The sequence below is a fragment of the Macrobrachium nipponense genome, chromosome 23 (assembly GCF_015104395.2).
Source record: "Macrobrachium nipponense isolate FS-2020 chromosome 23, ASM1510439v2, whole genome shotgun sequence".
Taxonomy (NCBI): Eukaryota; Metazoa; Arthropoda; class Malacostraca; order Decapoda; family Palaemonidae; genus Macrobrachium; species Macrobrachium nipponense.
In genome coordinates this window covers 21,397,404-21,412,589 of record NC_061090.1, presented here as the reverse complement: position 1 = coordinate 21,412,589, position 15,186 = coordinate 21,397,404, and the positions used below count along the sequence as shown (strand labels likewise).

The following is a 15,186-nucleotide window of genomic DNA, read 5'->3' as shown; positions in this document are numbered from 1 at the left end:
ACATAACATGCTTACCGCGGTAATTGCTGGGGGGCTACGGCCTTTTGGCAGTTCGTCTGCATCGTAGTTAGCACTTTTTGTGCCCTCGGCCCCCTTTCTTAGGGTAGCTGGTAATTTCCTTCTGCGGCTCCCATTGGTTCCGCAGTTCGTAACCCATTATTAAAGCACTATGTACCGCACAGTTGGTTCTCCACCTGCACAATGTTGGCGATAGGTGCTCCGGTGGTTACTCGTGACTTCTCTCTCTCCTTCTGCTTATTTTCTCAACTTTTTCCTGCTACTTTTCTGTTCCACCTTAAGAGGTTTTCAATGTGGGTTCGACCTTGATTCCGTGTCTACTGGGAGTACTTCTTTCCCTCACTTGCTCCTGACTCCAGTCTAGGTTTAGTATTGCTAACAGGTGTTAGTTGGATCACGTTTTGTGACCTCTTCGCTCTTAGGGGGTGTTGCTCACCTATTGTAGTCGGCCTGGTCTCGTGTCATAGTTACTGGTGAGTGCAGAGTTTCGCATTCAAGTGAGACTGGTTCAAGGTTAGGTCATCATCTTGGGTGGTACACGTTTGGCGCAACAGTATGGGAGTGACTTGCAGGGGTGGGCGTTCATCGCCAAGGTATATTCGGCTCAGGCGTAACGTTATCGTCACTGGGTAGTGAGGGTATGCACAGTCGAGTGACTAACTCTTACAGGTTTTGCGGAACTGGTGACAGTTGGCTCTTGTGAGGGGGTGGACAGCGGTTGGACAGCAGGGGTTACTTCATCATGTCTGGGGGGAGTGCGGGTTGCGCAGTCAAGTACGACTTGCACAGGAGTTTATCATCTTCTTGTTGGTATATCGGTGCGCAATCGGATCGGTAGGCTCAGATATGATGGGATCTTGTATGTCGTTTGGTATCGAGCAGCCAGGCGTAGTAGGTTCCGGGTTCTTGGGTGCTGCTCTTGTGGGGGTTTGGTTTTTCTCCTTTTCCTGTTCCGGTGTGGCCGGACAGGTCTGACAGAGGATAGATATACCTTTGAAGAGAGACTCGTTTGCTAGGTGTGGGTTTTTGTTTCTCCGGCGAAGGAAGCGAGTATAACGGATTGTGGACTTTGTCCATTCTCTCTTTCCTCATTCCAGGCTCCGGAAGAATCTCAGTTAATTCAAGTAATGTTTGTTACGTTGTATTCAACCAAACCAGCAGTCTCTCAAACATCAAGTAGGCTGATCTGGTTTCGGCGAGCCGGGCAGTTTTTGGGGAAGGACTTAAACTAGCACCACTTTCTGTATGAGGTAGCGGGTAACTCCTCTGCCAGAGTCCGACTTCCGGTTTACGAGTCAGTTGAGCCTTTTCTCTATTGGGTTCCTTCATTGATTCGTGTGGTAGGGGTTACGGATCATGAGGCTCGTATTTGGAAGACACCTTTCACAGCCAGTGGGAGGTCTTGTCCTACTCTAGGTGGATGTGGTGAGAATTGATGGGTGTTTCTCTGAGCCTGGACTGTTTGATAACCTCTCCACTTTGGTTTTGAGGGGGTTTGCATACCAGACTAACATTTCTGATGGTTATACTATGTTCTTGTCAAGGAGAGGAGGGACTTCTTGTTAAATCATTGCCTCAGCACTATCCGGAACACTCATAAGAAGGGGTTTTTAGTCAATCCAAGGGCGCAAAGTATCGCGGATGGCTACCCTTTGGCTTCCGGAGGAATGTTTCGCTGTCGGCGATCAGGTAGGTGGTTATTTGAGTCATTGTGGTTTTTCACAACACCGTATCTTAGGGAATTTCAGTTTCTTCAGAGAGGTTACTCGCGGGGTCCTGTCGTTGCGGTAACTCAGTTTTATAGTTGGTTTGGTAGAGTTAGGGTGTTAGAAGTTTAGGGAGGTAGTGATAGTCTAAATGAGCTTCAGGGTGTTAGAAGTTTGTTGTTGTTGTTGGAGATTAAGCCAGCCTTGTGCTGGCACGGGCTCTTGCTCCTAGAGCAGCCCGTAACTGGAATATCTGTAAAGATACAAAAAACAGTGCTTTGGCGGTTAGTTTTGGAAAGGAGATAGGGTGACAGGCAGGATTGCAACCCCTTTGAACCTTACGGTACCCATCAGTAGGAGAGAAAGTTTTATAGCAGTGAGACTCAGCCTAGCTGAAGAGTGCTGAGTAGGAAGAAGGAAGCAAGTTTTAGTTTGAGGGAAATTAGAAGTTTAGGGAGGCAGTGATAGTCTAAATGAACTTTATGGTTTTAGAAGTTTAGGGAGGCAGTGATAGTCTAATGAACTCTAGTGTTTCTGTTGGTCAAGCTTAGGCTGAGTGTATTGTTCCTTAGGCCCTTGTGGTTAGGCAGATCCCGATGGTCATGTTGGAATAACTACAACATCTTCAGCACAAGTCATCTACATCAGTGAGCAGTAGAGAACTGAAGGTCCTGCACACTCAACTTCTCCTCCATACATGAGAGGCTACATAGCCACATGGGAGGTTCACCATTTCCCCTCCATACATGAGAGGTATAGAATACCACATGGGAGGTTCTTCAGACTCAGGCGGTACCTTGGACTCGACACCGACGGTATGGTACTTCCTCTGCAAGCATCCTCACCTACTGAGCTGGAAAACCAGGTGAGGAGATTTGTTTTTACCTCCATGAATAAGAAGTATAGCTTATTACATGGGAGGTATTTCTGACTCAGACAGTACCTTAGACTCAACACTGACATTGAAGTACTTTCTTTGCAAACATCCTCACCTTCGAGTTGGATAACAAGGTGAGGATACATGCTTTTATACATGGTAGGTTGTTTATGAGTTACCTGCGTATGTTCCGTGGACAGGTCGGGCTGAATTAGATTGATCCCACCTCCGAGTAAATGTTGTTAATCGGGCTAATTCAGGTGTTAAGGGAGTGTAATGCAATATGAAGTTTTATACATTCAACTTACCTGTCAGATATATACATAGCTATTGACTCCGTCGCGCCGACAGAATTTCAGAATTCGCGCGCACGCTTTTTTTTTTTACAGGTAGGTCAGGTGATCCACCGCTCCGCCGCTGGTGGCGGGAATAGGAACCCATTCCGTTTTCCATCAGATTTTTTTCTGTCGGCCATACTGGCAACATCGTTGTTGGTATCTCAGGCTGGATTTCGTTTTTGGATACAATTGATCATCGTTTTGGACCCTTTGGTGACGTATTTGGATCGTTGTACTGGCATACGCTTTTGTGGATCGTTATTTGGATTTTGGCTTGGAATTTTCATCATGATGTCTGATTCTGGAAGTGTGGTGAGAATGTGTGTGAATGAAGGGTGCAAGGTGAGAATGCCGAAAGCTTCGGTTGATCCTCACACTGTATGTAAAAGATGCAGGAAGTATGAATGCTCGATGGATAACACTTGTCATGAATGTGAGAGTTTGAGTGCTGAAGGGTGGAAGTCTCTAACTTATTTTAGTTTAAGGAAATTAGAGAAAGACGTTAAGGAAGTCATCTTCCAAAACCAAGCCTAGCTCTCAGGTTTGGTGAGTAATATTGTACCCTCCTCTAACATTATGAACGCTCCTTGTAATATTTCAGGTCCTTCTCCGAATGCAGATCCTACGGACTCTGCTTCGGAGATAGCAAGCCTTAAAGCTGCGCTTATGAAAATGGAGCGTAAAATGGCTGCCATAGAAGGTAAGCAAAGTAGTGCTGTGGAAAGTGATGTGAATTTCCCCAGTGAAGTGGAGGAGGCGTCTGATTGGCTTCACAACGCTCCCAGGCCTAGACCTCTTTCAAGCTCCCAAGCCCAGAGGAGAAGGAATGTCGAAAGCCTTACGGAGGTTATGGAGGATCCCCACCAGTCAGACGTCTCTTCGGCAGAATCTGTAACATCACAGACTGCCAGAGAACGCATTAGAAAAAGCGTTCTACGTGAATGTTTTTCGTCATCGGAGAATTCCTCACCTAAAAGAGGATGGAGATCAGCGGATCGTTCTCGTCCCTTGAAGAGGATCTGGGAAGAATCGGGCATAAACTCGAGTCCGGAACGTTTTTCGGAGGACTCCCCGACAGAGATTAAGAAAGCAAAGGTTTTGGCTTCTCCCGATAAGTCGTGGGGAATGGAGAAAGAAGGCTCTCCTTCCTCTCGTTTAGACCAGAGAGAAGAAACGACGAAGATATTAAAGGATATGCAAGAGTCTATTGCTTCTCTAGTCGGGGTTCTTTCGAGAGATCCTCCAAGAAGAAGGATGTTAATCTTCCTGTGAAGAAGTCAAAAACCCTTACTATCAACCTCCCAGAAAAGAAGATTCTTCTTCGGATGAAGGGTCTATTTTTCACAGACCCGCGAGTTCGGGGCGCGAGGCGCCAGCCAGGCGTGAAGCGCCAGCCGAGCGCGAAGCGCCAGCCAGGCGCGGAGCGCCAGTCACCCCCCCCCCCCGCCGCAAAGAACTAACACGTAAGCGTGAGGCTCCAATAGGCGCGACGCGGCAACCAGGCCCTACCGATATCGCAGGAGACGAGAGGAGCGAGAAGCTGGCCAGGCGCGAGGAGCCAGCCGCGCGTGAGAATTCCTACAAGCAGGAAGAGACAATCAGGCGCGAGGCACCATCCAGGAGCGTAGCGCCAGCCAGATGAGAAGCGCCAGGCAGGCGCGAAGCGCCAGCCAGGCGCGATGCGCCAGACTGCCGAGAAGCGCCAGCCAGGTGCCAGGCGCCAGGCGGCCGCGAAGAGACATACAGGCGTGAAGCGCCAGCCAGACGCGACGTGATAGACGGCCGCGAAGCGCCAACCAGGCGTGAAGCGCGAGGCGCCAGCCGCGCAAGAGGAGCCAGCGAGGCGCGAAGCGCTAGCCGAGCGTGAGGCGACAACCGCGCGAGAAGATTCACCAAGCGCGAAGCGCCAGTCAGGCGCAAGGCGCCAGCTGATCATGAAGAGCGGCAAGAGCGAGAAGTTATAAGGGGTAATAGAAGATTTTTCATGTAATGTCTTCGGATAGCGAGTCTCCTACAAAAAGTAGAAACCCTAATGCAAGGAAGCAACCTGGTACATCGAAGGTTACGGTTTCAACCTCCATGTCTCAGGATGTTTGGTGGATAAGAAAGGGAGAACTTCTAGATCTGTCAGTCTCTCTCCTTCTAGGAGTATTTCTCCTATAGGGAATATGTCTACGGACAAAGATTCTAATAAAAGAGCTCGCTCCTTCTAGGATGGAGTTGGATGAGGTGTCGGAGGGAAGAAACCCCGAACAAATGAGGGGGTATCTAACTACAAAGTGTTAGCCTCTCTTCTACCTCAAGAATTTTTGGAGACTCTCTAAGCCCTGCAGCTCCTCCTTCCCCGAGATCTCTGTTCTCCAGTACGAAGGTTCCTAAATCGTCTTCGTATTTAAAAATGAAACCAGCCATATCAATGAAGAAGGCTATTCAGTCTTTAAATAATTGGATGAAGGTGAAGAAGGAAGCTCAGAAGACAGTTTTTTGCACTCCTCCATGTAAGCTCGGAGGTAGGAGGGGAATATGGTACAGGACAGAGGAAGCGATGGGGCTTATGCTTCCATCTTCCTCGGAGGCGGATTTTTCAAGCTTGGTTGAAGCATCGAGAAGACATGCTTTGAATACAGCTAAAGCATATTGGAGCATGTCAGAATTGGATCAAACACCTCAAGGGACTTTTCCATGTACTAGAAGTTTTTAACTCTTGGATTGGTCCCTTGGAGTGCTGGCCAAGAAGGCAAATGAACCAGATGTTTTAGAACCTGAAGTTTTTACATTGCATTTTATCCTGTATGGATAAGGCGGTTCAGGATGGATCGGGAGAATTGTCATCTCTATTTGGAGCAGGAGTAGTGAAGAAGAGATCATTATTTGGTTCATTTCTAACCAAAGCGGTTTCTCTTTCACAAAGGTCAGCCCTGTTATACGCTCCTCTCTCGGATCACCTTTTCCCTTCGCACTTGGTGAAGGAGATTTCAAAGTCTCTTGCTGAAAAGGCAACCCAAGACTTATTAGTACAATCCTCCAAGAAATCAAGACCAACAGTACCAGTAGCGAAGAAGACTACTCGTATTCCGGTAGTGCCCTTTCGGAGAGGTTCCACCTCTCGTCCTCCAACGAAAAGGAAGACAGCAGAAAAGCGAGGAAGGTCCTCCTTTAGATCTTTCAAGAAATCAAAGTAGCAGCGAGGTCCTCCAAACATCTGTAGGGGCCAGGATCCTAAACTTCGTAGGGCATGGAAGATAAGGAAAGCCGATCCTTGGACGCTAGCAGTCTTGGGGAAAGGTTACATTATATCTTTTCAGGACAGACCACCTTTGTCGAATTCCCCAAAGGAACCGTCGGCGAAGTACAAGGACCCTGTCCTGAGGGAGACACTTCTTCAGATGGTGATAGGAATGAAGGACAAAGAGGCAATAGAAGAGGTTCAGGATCCTTCCTCTTCGGGGTTTTACAACCGCCTGTTTTTAGTTCCAAAGGCATCCGGGGGATGGAGGCCAGTCTTGGACGTGAGCATTCTGAACAAATATGTGGAAAAGAAAAAGTTCTCGATGGAGACTTCTGCCTCGGTACTTTCAGCCCTGCGAAGAGGAGACTGGATGGTCTCTCTAGACCTGCAGGATGCATATTTCCACGTTCCTATTCACCCGTCATCAAAGAGTATTCTCAGGTTTGTGATTCAAGGGAAAGTCTACCAGTTCAGGGCCTTGTGCTTCGGCCTCTCCACGGCTCCACAGGTATTTCACGTACCTGATGCGGAACGTAGCCAGATGGCTACACCTGGAAGGCATAAGCGTCTCTCTGTACCTAGACGATTGGCTGATAAGAGCAAATCCCAGAACAATGTTTGGAGGATCTGAAGAAAACATTAGAATTGACAAAGGAATTAGGACTTCTCGTGAATCTCGAGAAATCGCAGATGACCCCCAGTCAGGACTTAGTCTATTTGGGGATTCAGATGAATTCTCTGGATTTTCGGGTTTTTCCGTCCCAAGAAAGGATTCTTCGGGGGATTCAGAAAGTTACATCCTTCCTAAAGAAAGACAGGAGTTCAGCCAGGGAGTGGCTGAGCCTTCTAGGGACTCTTTCTTCCCTGGAACAATTTGTATCCCTAGGAAGACTTCATCTAAGGCCTCTACAATTCTTCCTAAAGAGATCTTGGACTTGGAAGAAGGGCCATCTGTCGGACACTTTTCCGGTAACATTAGAGGTGAAGAAACACCTAAAGTGGTGGCTGCTCCCACTCAAAGAGAACAAGGGAGTGTCCCTAGAGGTTCGGAACCCAAACCAAATCTTGTTCTCAGACGCTTCAGAAACGGGATGGGGAGCGACTCTAGGGGCAAGAGAAGTCTCTGGCAAATGGAAGAAAGAACAAAGAGATTGGCATATAAATGCCAAAGAACTATATGCAGTGTTTCTGGCATTAAAATTCTTCGAGTCAGAAGTAAGAAATCAGTGATTCAAGTCAACGCAGACAACACCACGGCGTTGGCTTATATAAAAAACAGGGGGGGACGCACTCATTTTCCCTATTCGAGATAAAAAGGATCTGTTGTCATGGACGGAGGTGAGGAATATTACCCTCCTGACCAGATTTGTGAAAGGGGTAAAGAAATATAGAGCAGACAGGCTCAGCAGGACGAAACAAGTTCTCCCCACGGAGTGGACTTTGCACGAGCAAGTCTGCCAAAGTCTGTGGAACCTGTGGGGAAGGCCGCAGATAGATTTGTTTGCGACGTTCCTGTCAAAGAGGATAGAGAACTTCTGCTCCTTAGTAGAAGACCCGAGAGCGATAGCGGTGGATGCCATGCTACTGGAGTGGTCGGGACTCGACGCTTACGCTTTCCATCCATTCAAGTTGCTAGGAGTAGTGATGAAGAAGTTCGTAGCATCAACAGGGACGAGATTAACTCTCATCGCCCCGTTTTGGCCATCCCAAGATTGGTTCACAGAGGTACAGGAATGGACAGTAGACTACCCAAGATCTCTTCCAAACAGGATAGATCTTCTCAGACAACCCCACTTCAAGAGGTTCCATCAAAACCCTCCCCGCTCTCGCTCTGACTGCCTTTCGACTATCGAAAGATTGGTCAGAGCGAGAGGCTTTTCAAGCAAGGCTTCGAAAGCAATTGCTAGAGCCCGGAGATCGTCAACTATCCGGGTCTATCAATCGAAGTGGGATGTGTTTAGAAGATGGTGTAGGAAGAATAAGCTGTCCTCCTCCGATACCTCTGTGACCAATATAGCAGATTTTCTGTTATTCCTGAGAGAGGAATCCAATCTGTCCGTAGCTACAATAAAGGGATACCGAAGTATGCTCTCAGCGGTATTTAGAAATAGAGGCTTAAACTTGGCAGAGGATAGAGATTTGCACGATCTCATAAGATCGTTCGAGACGTCAAAAATCTATATCCTCTACTCCGCCAAGTTGGAATCTGGATGTTGTGCTCAAATTCCTTACATCGGAAAAATTTGAACCTCCCGTCCGTGCCTCGTTCAGGGATTGGACGAGAAAGTGTGTTTTTCTCATAGCCTTAGCGACGGCTAAGAGAATAAGTGAAATCCATGCCCTAGATTCTCGGGTGGGTTTTAAGAAAGACGCAGCCATCTGTTCTTTTCAAACTTGTTTTTGGCACACAAAAAAATGAGAACCCTTCGAAACCATGGCCAAGGAGTTTTGAGGTGAAAAGTCTTTCAAACTTAATGGGAGACGAAATTGAAAGAACTTTATGCCCGGTTAGAGCTCTTAGGTTCTATCTTAAAAAGAAAGAAGAGTTGAAGGCATGTAAACAAAGTCTATGGTGCGCAGTTCGGGACACGAAAAGACCAATGTCCAAGAATGCGCTAGCGTATTTTATTAGAAGTGTGATTATGGAAGCTCATAGCGATTGTGCAGAGGATTCCTTTAAATTATTACGAGTTAAAGCTCATGAGGTAAGAGCAGTGGCAACATCATTATCATTCCAAAAGAATATGTCCATGAAGGACATTATTAATGCGACCTATTGGAGATGCAACTCGGTATTTGCATCCCACTATCTTAGAGATGTTAAATTACCTACGACAAGTCTTCTCTCTAGGTCCTTTTGTGTCTGCGGATACAGTGCTGGGGACTGAGGACACATACCGATCCTTAAACTTTTATGAAAAGGGTCTAATACTTCCATACCATACTGGTGGGATGGGCTCTAACTTTCTTACCTGACGGCTAGTTGTTGCACAGGCGGCCATGGCCTTGTTTAGGTAAGGAACTTTGAGTTTATCTTACAGGATAGGCTTGGATAAAACGGTGTCTTTGATTACGGATGATCTCCACTATTTGAGGCAGTTTTTGTGTTACTATTGGTAAAAGTGCTTGGTGTCGCACAGGCAGCCATAGCCCTTGCTAGTGAGGAACTAGAAATGTGCCTTTTAAACGGAGTAGGATTAAAGACATTGTCTAAATTCGTAACATGGACCTCTCCTTTTAAGACAGTATCAGGATTTTCTGCTGACAAGAGTGCTTGGGCTAGCACAGGCGGCTTTTGGTGCTTTTGACAGTATGAGAATGTGCATAGGTCTTACAAGCGAGGTAGTACAAATTGAAATTATATTTGTTTATTTTTATTTTTATTTATTTTTCATAAAGAATTAGGTGTAAAACAAATATTGTGATTGAGTTTTTTGGTTGTTTGCAAGGAGTCTGGGGATGACTTCTTGCAATCTTAGATACAACATTTGGTTAGGTTAAGGTGATCAGGATCGGGATTGTGCTCCTTAGAAAAAAGGTTCTTGTCATATAAGTTGGATTTTGAAACCCTTTGACATAGCCCTTATAGGATCGGCCAAGTAAGTGGATAAGACCCCTTTGGCAGACCTACAAGAACTCTTAGCAATAGATCAATATCTCGCTGAGGCTCTTGAGACTAAGCAGACTCCTGGGCATTAACCATGAAGTCTTCAGTCTAAACAGGTAGGAACCAAGGTTTTATGTTATTAATACCTACCAAAACGAAAATTGGTTGTGTTTTCCCTGTTAAATCAGTTATTAGCTGTCTTTACCCTCCTCCAATGGTGTGAATCAGCTATGTATATATCTGACAGGTAAGTTGAATGTATAAAAATGATATTGTTATGATACAATAAAGTTTTATACATACTTACCTGGCAGATATATACAATTAAATTACCCACCCTGCCTCCCCTCAGGAGACAGATGGTGTAGAAAAAATCTGATGGAAAACGGGAATGGGTTCCTATTCCCGCCACCCAGCGGCGGCGCGGTGGATCACCTGACCTACCTGTAGCCGTGTGCGCGAAATTCGAAATTCTGTCGGCGCGACGGAGTCATAGCTATGTATATATTTGGCCAGGTAAGTATGTATAAAACTTTATTGTATCATAACAATATCATTTTTCATAATAAAACTATATTGGTAATACTTACTTGAACACCTGAATGGAATTAAAACCCCAACCCCTTTCCTTCGCCCCCCACTTTTTCCCCCAATTTTGATAGTGAATGATTCAATTGAGGAGACAGGGGGCCTTTTTCTTGGTGGCCGGTATGCGGCAGGGGGGCATTGCCAATGGTAACAAAAGTAAAAAAACTCATTTGACTAGATTTTTTTACCTGCAGCCATTTGTAACACTGACAGTTAAAATTACCCACTTAGTGGGTAAATATGTGGGGATATAGTTTGGGCTGGTCAGTGACCAGGGCTAATTCGGGTGTTCAGGTAAGCATTACAATATTAGTTTTATTATGAAAACTTCATATTTTAAAATGAGTAAATCATTGTATAAGCATTTTAGGGGGCATATATACTTAAAAGTAACATTGTAAAAGGTTACTAATCTAAGATGGCTTAGGATGTTAAAATAGACGGTTATAAGTATTTTAGTTTTTGGGGTACTGGGTATTTGGCAGTTTTATAAGCATTTGTAGAGGGGATTTTTGCATTTCCGCGGCAGGTTCTGGAACCTAATACCGCGCAAAAGTGGGGGAACACTGTTATTCTGTAATTATACAGATAATAATAAACTAAAATGAATAAATAACCAAAATGAAAAAGCCATGAAAAAAGGAAAAAAAATTATTTTGCTGCAGTAGTGATGTTTGATTACCCAATTATGCATTTATGTCTTGGCCTAAGCATCTACATATGTGGCTGAATTCTATCAGTTTTATTGTGTTTTATTCTTCATTTTTCATCTTTTACTATGAAGTTTAATTCAAACATTTCTACATTGGTTTATTATTCATACTCTATAAAAATTACGAAATACAGTATATTTATAGGTATACAGTGGTCCCCCCGTATTCTCAGGTGATGCGTACTAGACCCCTCCCCCGCAGTTTGAACCCCTATAAAAACGCTGAAAACAGCCTATTTTGGTAGGTAAAACCCACTGAAAATTTTTATACCTGGTTTTTTAAAATACTTTTATGACAAAAAGTGTATTTTATGATGAAATTGATTTTTAAAAATTTGGAATTTACGGATATTTCTCATAGAAAAATACTACTGTGAATAGGTGAATTTCCCACGAATAATGGGTAGATATGGTCCAGAGAGAAATCCGCGAATCTGTGAGTCCGCGAATCAGGAGAATGCAAATATGGGAGCCCACTGTATTTATAGGTACAGTATATGTAGGTATCGCTGGTTAAATCGGACAATCGGCTAAAACGGACACCCTGGCCCCCCTATTAGTCTGTCTTAATGTGTCGACTATGCCAGTAAATTACAGTATTTAAGGGAGGGGGGTTGTTACGGACTGAGATCCGCTCAGGTTCTTTATTATAATAAACAAAAAGGATTCAACACCAACAGTTGAAACTTGGTACATATACAAATATGGAAAAGAAACTCAAACAGAACAGAAGTTTATTTACAAGCTTACTTACATTGATAAATGCAGAATGGTTTCTCCAATTTACATAACAAAATAAAATCTTACAATATATAAACTGGGGAAACAGTGCGGTAATGAAATACTTGCTGGCCAGTTTTGCAGCTGTCGAAATCAGTCTCGAAGCAAGGGCTTCACCAAAGGGAACAGTAGAAACTTCAGACGGTTTCTTGACTTCGTACTGCAGGAAGAGTTGTCTTAGTCTTGAAACTTGAAGGGCGAGTTACTCCTCAAAACCACTTGTAGGTCGTTTCTTCTCTGAAAGGGTTACTCGATGTCGGGATCTCTCTCTCTCTCTCTCTCTCTCTCTCTCTCTCTCTCTCTCTCTCCTCTCTCTTCTCTCTCTCTCTCTCTCTCTCTCTCTCACTACGACTACAAACTGCAGACTTAACTTGTTTCCGTTCACACTCTCTCATGCGTCCTCTTCCCCTCTTATCCTTCATTTCTTCTCTTATCTCTGATGATCTCTCTACTTTCTCAGTCATATATATATACGACAATCTGGGGGCGGGGCTGAAAAGGGTAGAGCTTAACCAGCGAACGTCACCGTCCCTCTAGAAGGCTCTCGACGAAATATTGCATCATAATATGCTGCATTGCTAACGATGGCGCGGGCTGAGTTCCATAACACACCTGAGGATTCTTGAACAATCATGTGAACAGACGCCTCCAACACGTGCAGGAATTCCTCCTTGCTGCAGACCTACTCGGAGAAGATACATATCCCTTTCCTTTAATATATGTTTCTTTGCTATAGAGTGATTACCATGACAGGGGGGCCGCAGAGAATGTGCCATTCAATGAAGGGGGGGTGAGAATTAGAAAAGGTTGGAAACCATTGGCTTAAGGCAAGCAGAATTACATATATTTTGTGCATTGTCCTTTGGTTAGCAGAATTACATATATTTTGTTCATTGTCCTTTGGTTAGGAGTTCTCTTAATATGTCAGTAGCTTAAAAGGAGCCACTCACTGTGTTACAAACTCATTTCATATGAGAGGGCAAGCTGCATGTCATGAGTGACATACATATTGTATTATACGATTTGGTAGCCTAGCGAGTTACATTTCTGTATAATGTTAATTATGATTAGAAAAAGTTTAACGCATACAGTAAACATTTTTATTCATTCCTAATAAGGTTGAGGAAAAATTGCAACAGTTTATAAAGCATATGGTCTGATGCTGTACTCCTAGTTATACTTAAAAGAGTAAACTGTATTATGTTGCAAAGTTTCTGCTCAAGGACAAAATGAAGTTATCTTGTATTGCAGCTGTCATCAGGTCACTCTTGAGCAGTGTTTATATGTAAGCCTTGCTTTAGGAATAGTGAAAAAAGGCTGATTATAGCAAAAGTGCTCCTACTCTGATTCATTTTGCTACTTAAGGAGGCATTTCCACCCAAAGCAGGCAATAATAGCCCTTGACAAGTAATAGTCTCTATAGATCTTACTTAGAAATGTGCACCAAAGGTCCATTGTGTAGTCACTGCTTTGCTGTAACATCAGAGGACCTGTACTGTATTTAATCATATGAATCTGACATGTTCCGGCCATTTTTCAAGTTTTGTTGACTTGTTTCTTCAACTAGATTGTTTTCTGCTTTGAATTTGTCTTATTTTCTCACTCGCCAAAGTTATCTGAACTGGAACTTTCTACATATGCCACAGTAAGTGGCTCTGTTGAACCAAACTGTTTTGCAAATTTTGTAATGTTAAAATAGGGGAAATTATTTTTCACTGTTCCATATGGTATCATGAAACTCAAGGGAAGTGAAACTAAGTACTTTGTCTGTGCTATAGGGTCACTGAAATCCAAAGCATCTAATATATTTCAAGCGATAATCTGATGTAGAATGTCACTCTCGTAAAGACTGTAGACTGTTATAAGATTTTGAGAGAAAATTTGTTTTATTTTTATTTGATTACAGTAACATTTCTTTCCATTCAAAGTAGTTTTTTCTGACGTAAACTGGTAAATTTTTTATGTAGTGTAAATCTTTACATTTGTAAGTTGCTAAGATTGTGTAATGATGTTTACTAAAGTGTAGTTGTTTGTTTTTTCAGGGCTGCAAAAGCACGATCAGTATTCCCAGAACTTCCTGCAATTACTACATGTCACTCCTATGAGATAAATTGCAAATATACTTACAGATGTACTAAATGTTCATATAGGTAAGAAATTTTGTCTTACAACATAGTATTCATCTATGAAAGTATGCATATTTGATGATGACAGAGAATATGGAAACAATATCACTATTCAAATAATTCCAAAAGACTGTCATGAAAAAAAATTATCTGCCTTACAATCATATGTTTAAAAGCAAAACCATTACTTTAGTGTCGTAAATATACTGTAACACAGAGACATGACCTGACAAGTAAAAAATGTGCCAAAGTTTTTTCAGCGCATTCGAGTTTTCTCTACATCGTATAATGCTGTATGAAACTCAGCCATGGCTTGGTGGTGGCCTGTGATGTTGGCACATATAACAGTGTCAGATGCATGATCATGGTTAAATGTAACCTTAAAGAAAATAAAAACTTTTGAGGCTAAAGGGCTGCAATTTGGTATGTTTGATGATTTGAGGATGGATGATCAGCATACCAATTTGCAGCCTTCTAGCCCCAGTAGTTTTTAATATCTGAAGGCAGACGGAAAAAGTGCTAACAGACAGACAAAGCTATCAATGATAGTTCTCTTCAGCTTTCATTACCCATCTTAGGTGCTGGGACATAGCCAGTGACTGTAAGTGTAATGTTTCTTTTCATTTAAGCAGCAGATCCCCCTCATTATGGGACCACCTTGACGTGGTGAGGGGGGGGCTCTCGAACCTCAGGAATCTCTTCCCAGGTTCGAACCCATGAGTCCCATATGACATTATATATTTTTGGGTTAACCTCTGTAGACTTTTCCATTTTTGCCAAAATTTTTGACAAGCAAATAAATGAAATAACACATCATGGCTTAACATGGAGTTAAATCCGAAGCTAAATAGTGAGAACTGTGGTAGGTCCATCATCTACCCAACAATGTTCGGACCTTTTTTTCAGGCGGTACTATTCTGTGGAGCTGGACCGCGGATTCCAGGGGGCCCTGGTTCTAGGAATAGAACTCGGCATTCTATCCAGTTTCCCATAATGTGATTAGGATGGGGATAATTGTATTATCGTAATACTCTTAGTCCTAGTAAGCGGGTTCTGCTTACACTTGGGGCATACTAATCATGTTATGCTATCCCCTTTTGGGGTAGGGTTGGGATGCGGACATTTGGGAGTCCTTTCTCACTTGTGCCATTGGCGGAAGATTTAACTTTGCGAAGGGCCAATGATATCTTTTCAAGATTTTTTTT

At 43.5% G+C, this 15,186-nt stretch overlaps 1 protein-coding gene across 1 annotated transcript in view; it reads left to right on the top strand.

Moving 5' to 3' along the window:
• LOC135199276 (uncharacterized) overlaps nucleotides 1–15,186 on the top strand; it is a gene marked incomplete in the record, with an annotated part of 93,547 nt that overhangs the window by 41,982 nt on the left and 36,379 nt on the right. The window contains 1 exon segment of the mRNA XM_064227173.1: nucleotides 13,898–14,005. Coding sequence (XP_064083243.1) covers nucleotides 13,898–14,005 — 108 coding nt within the window.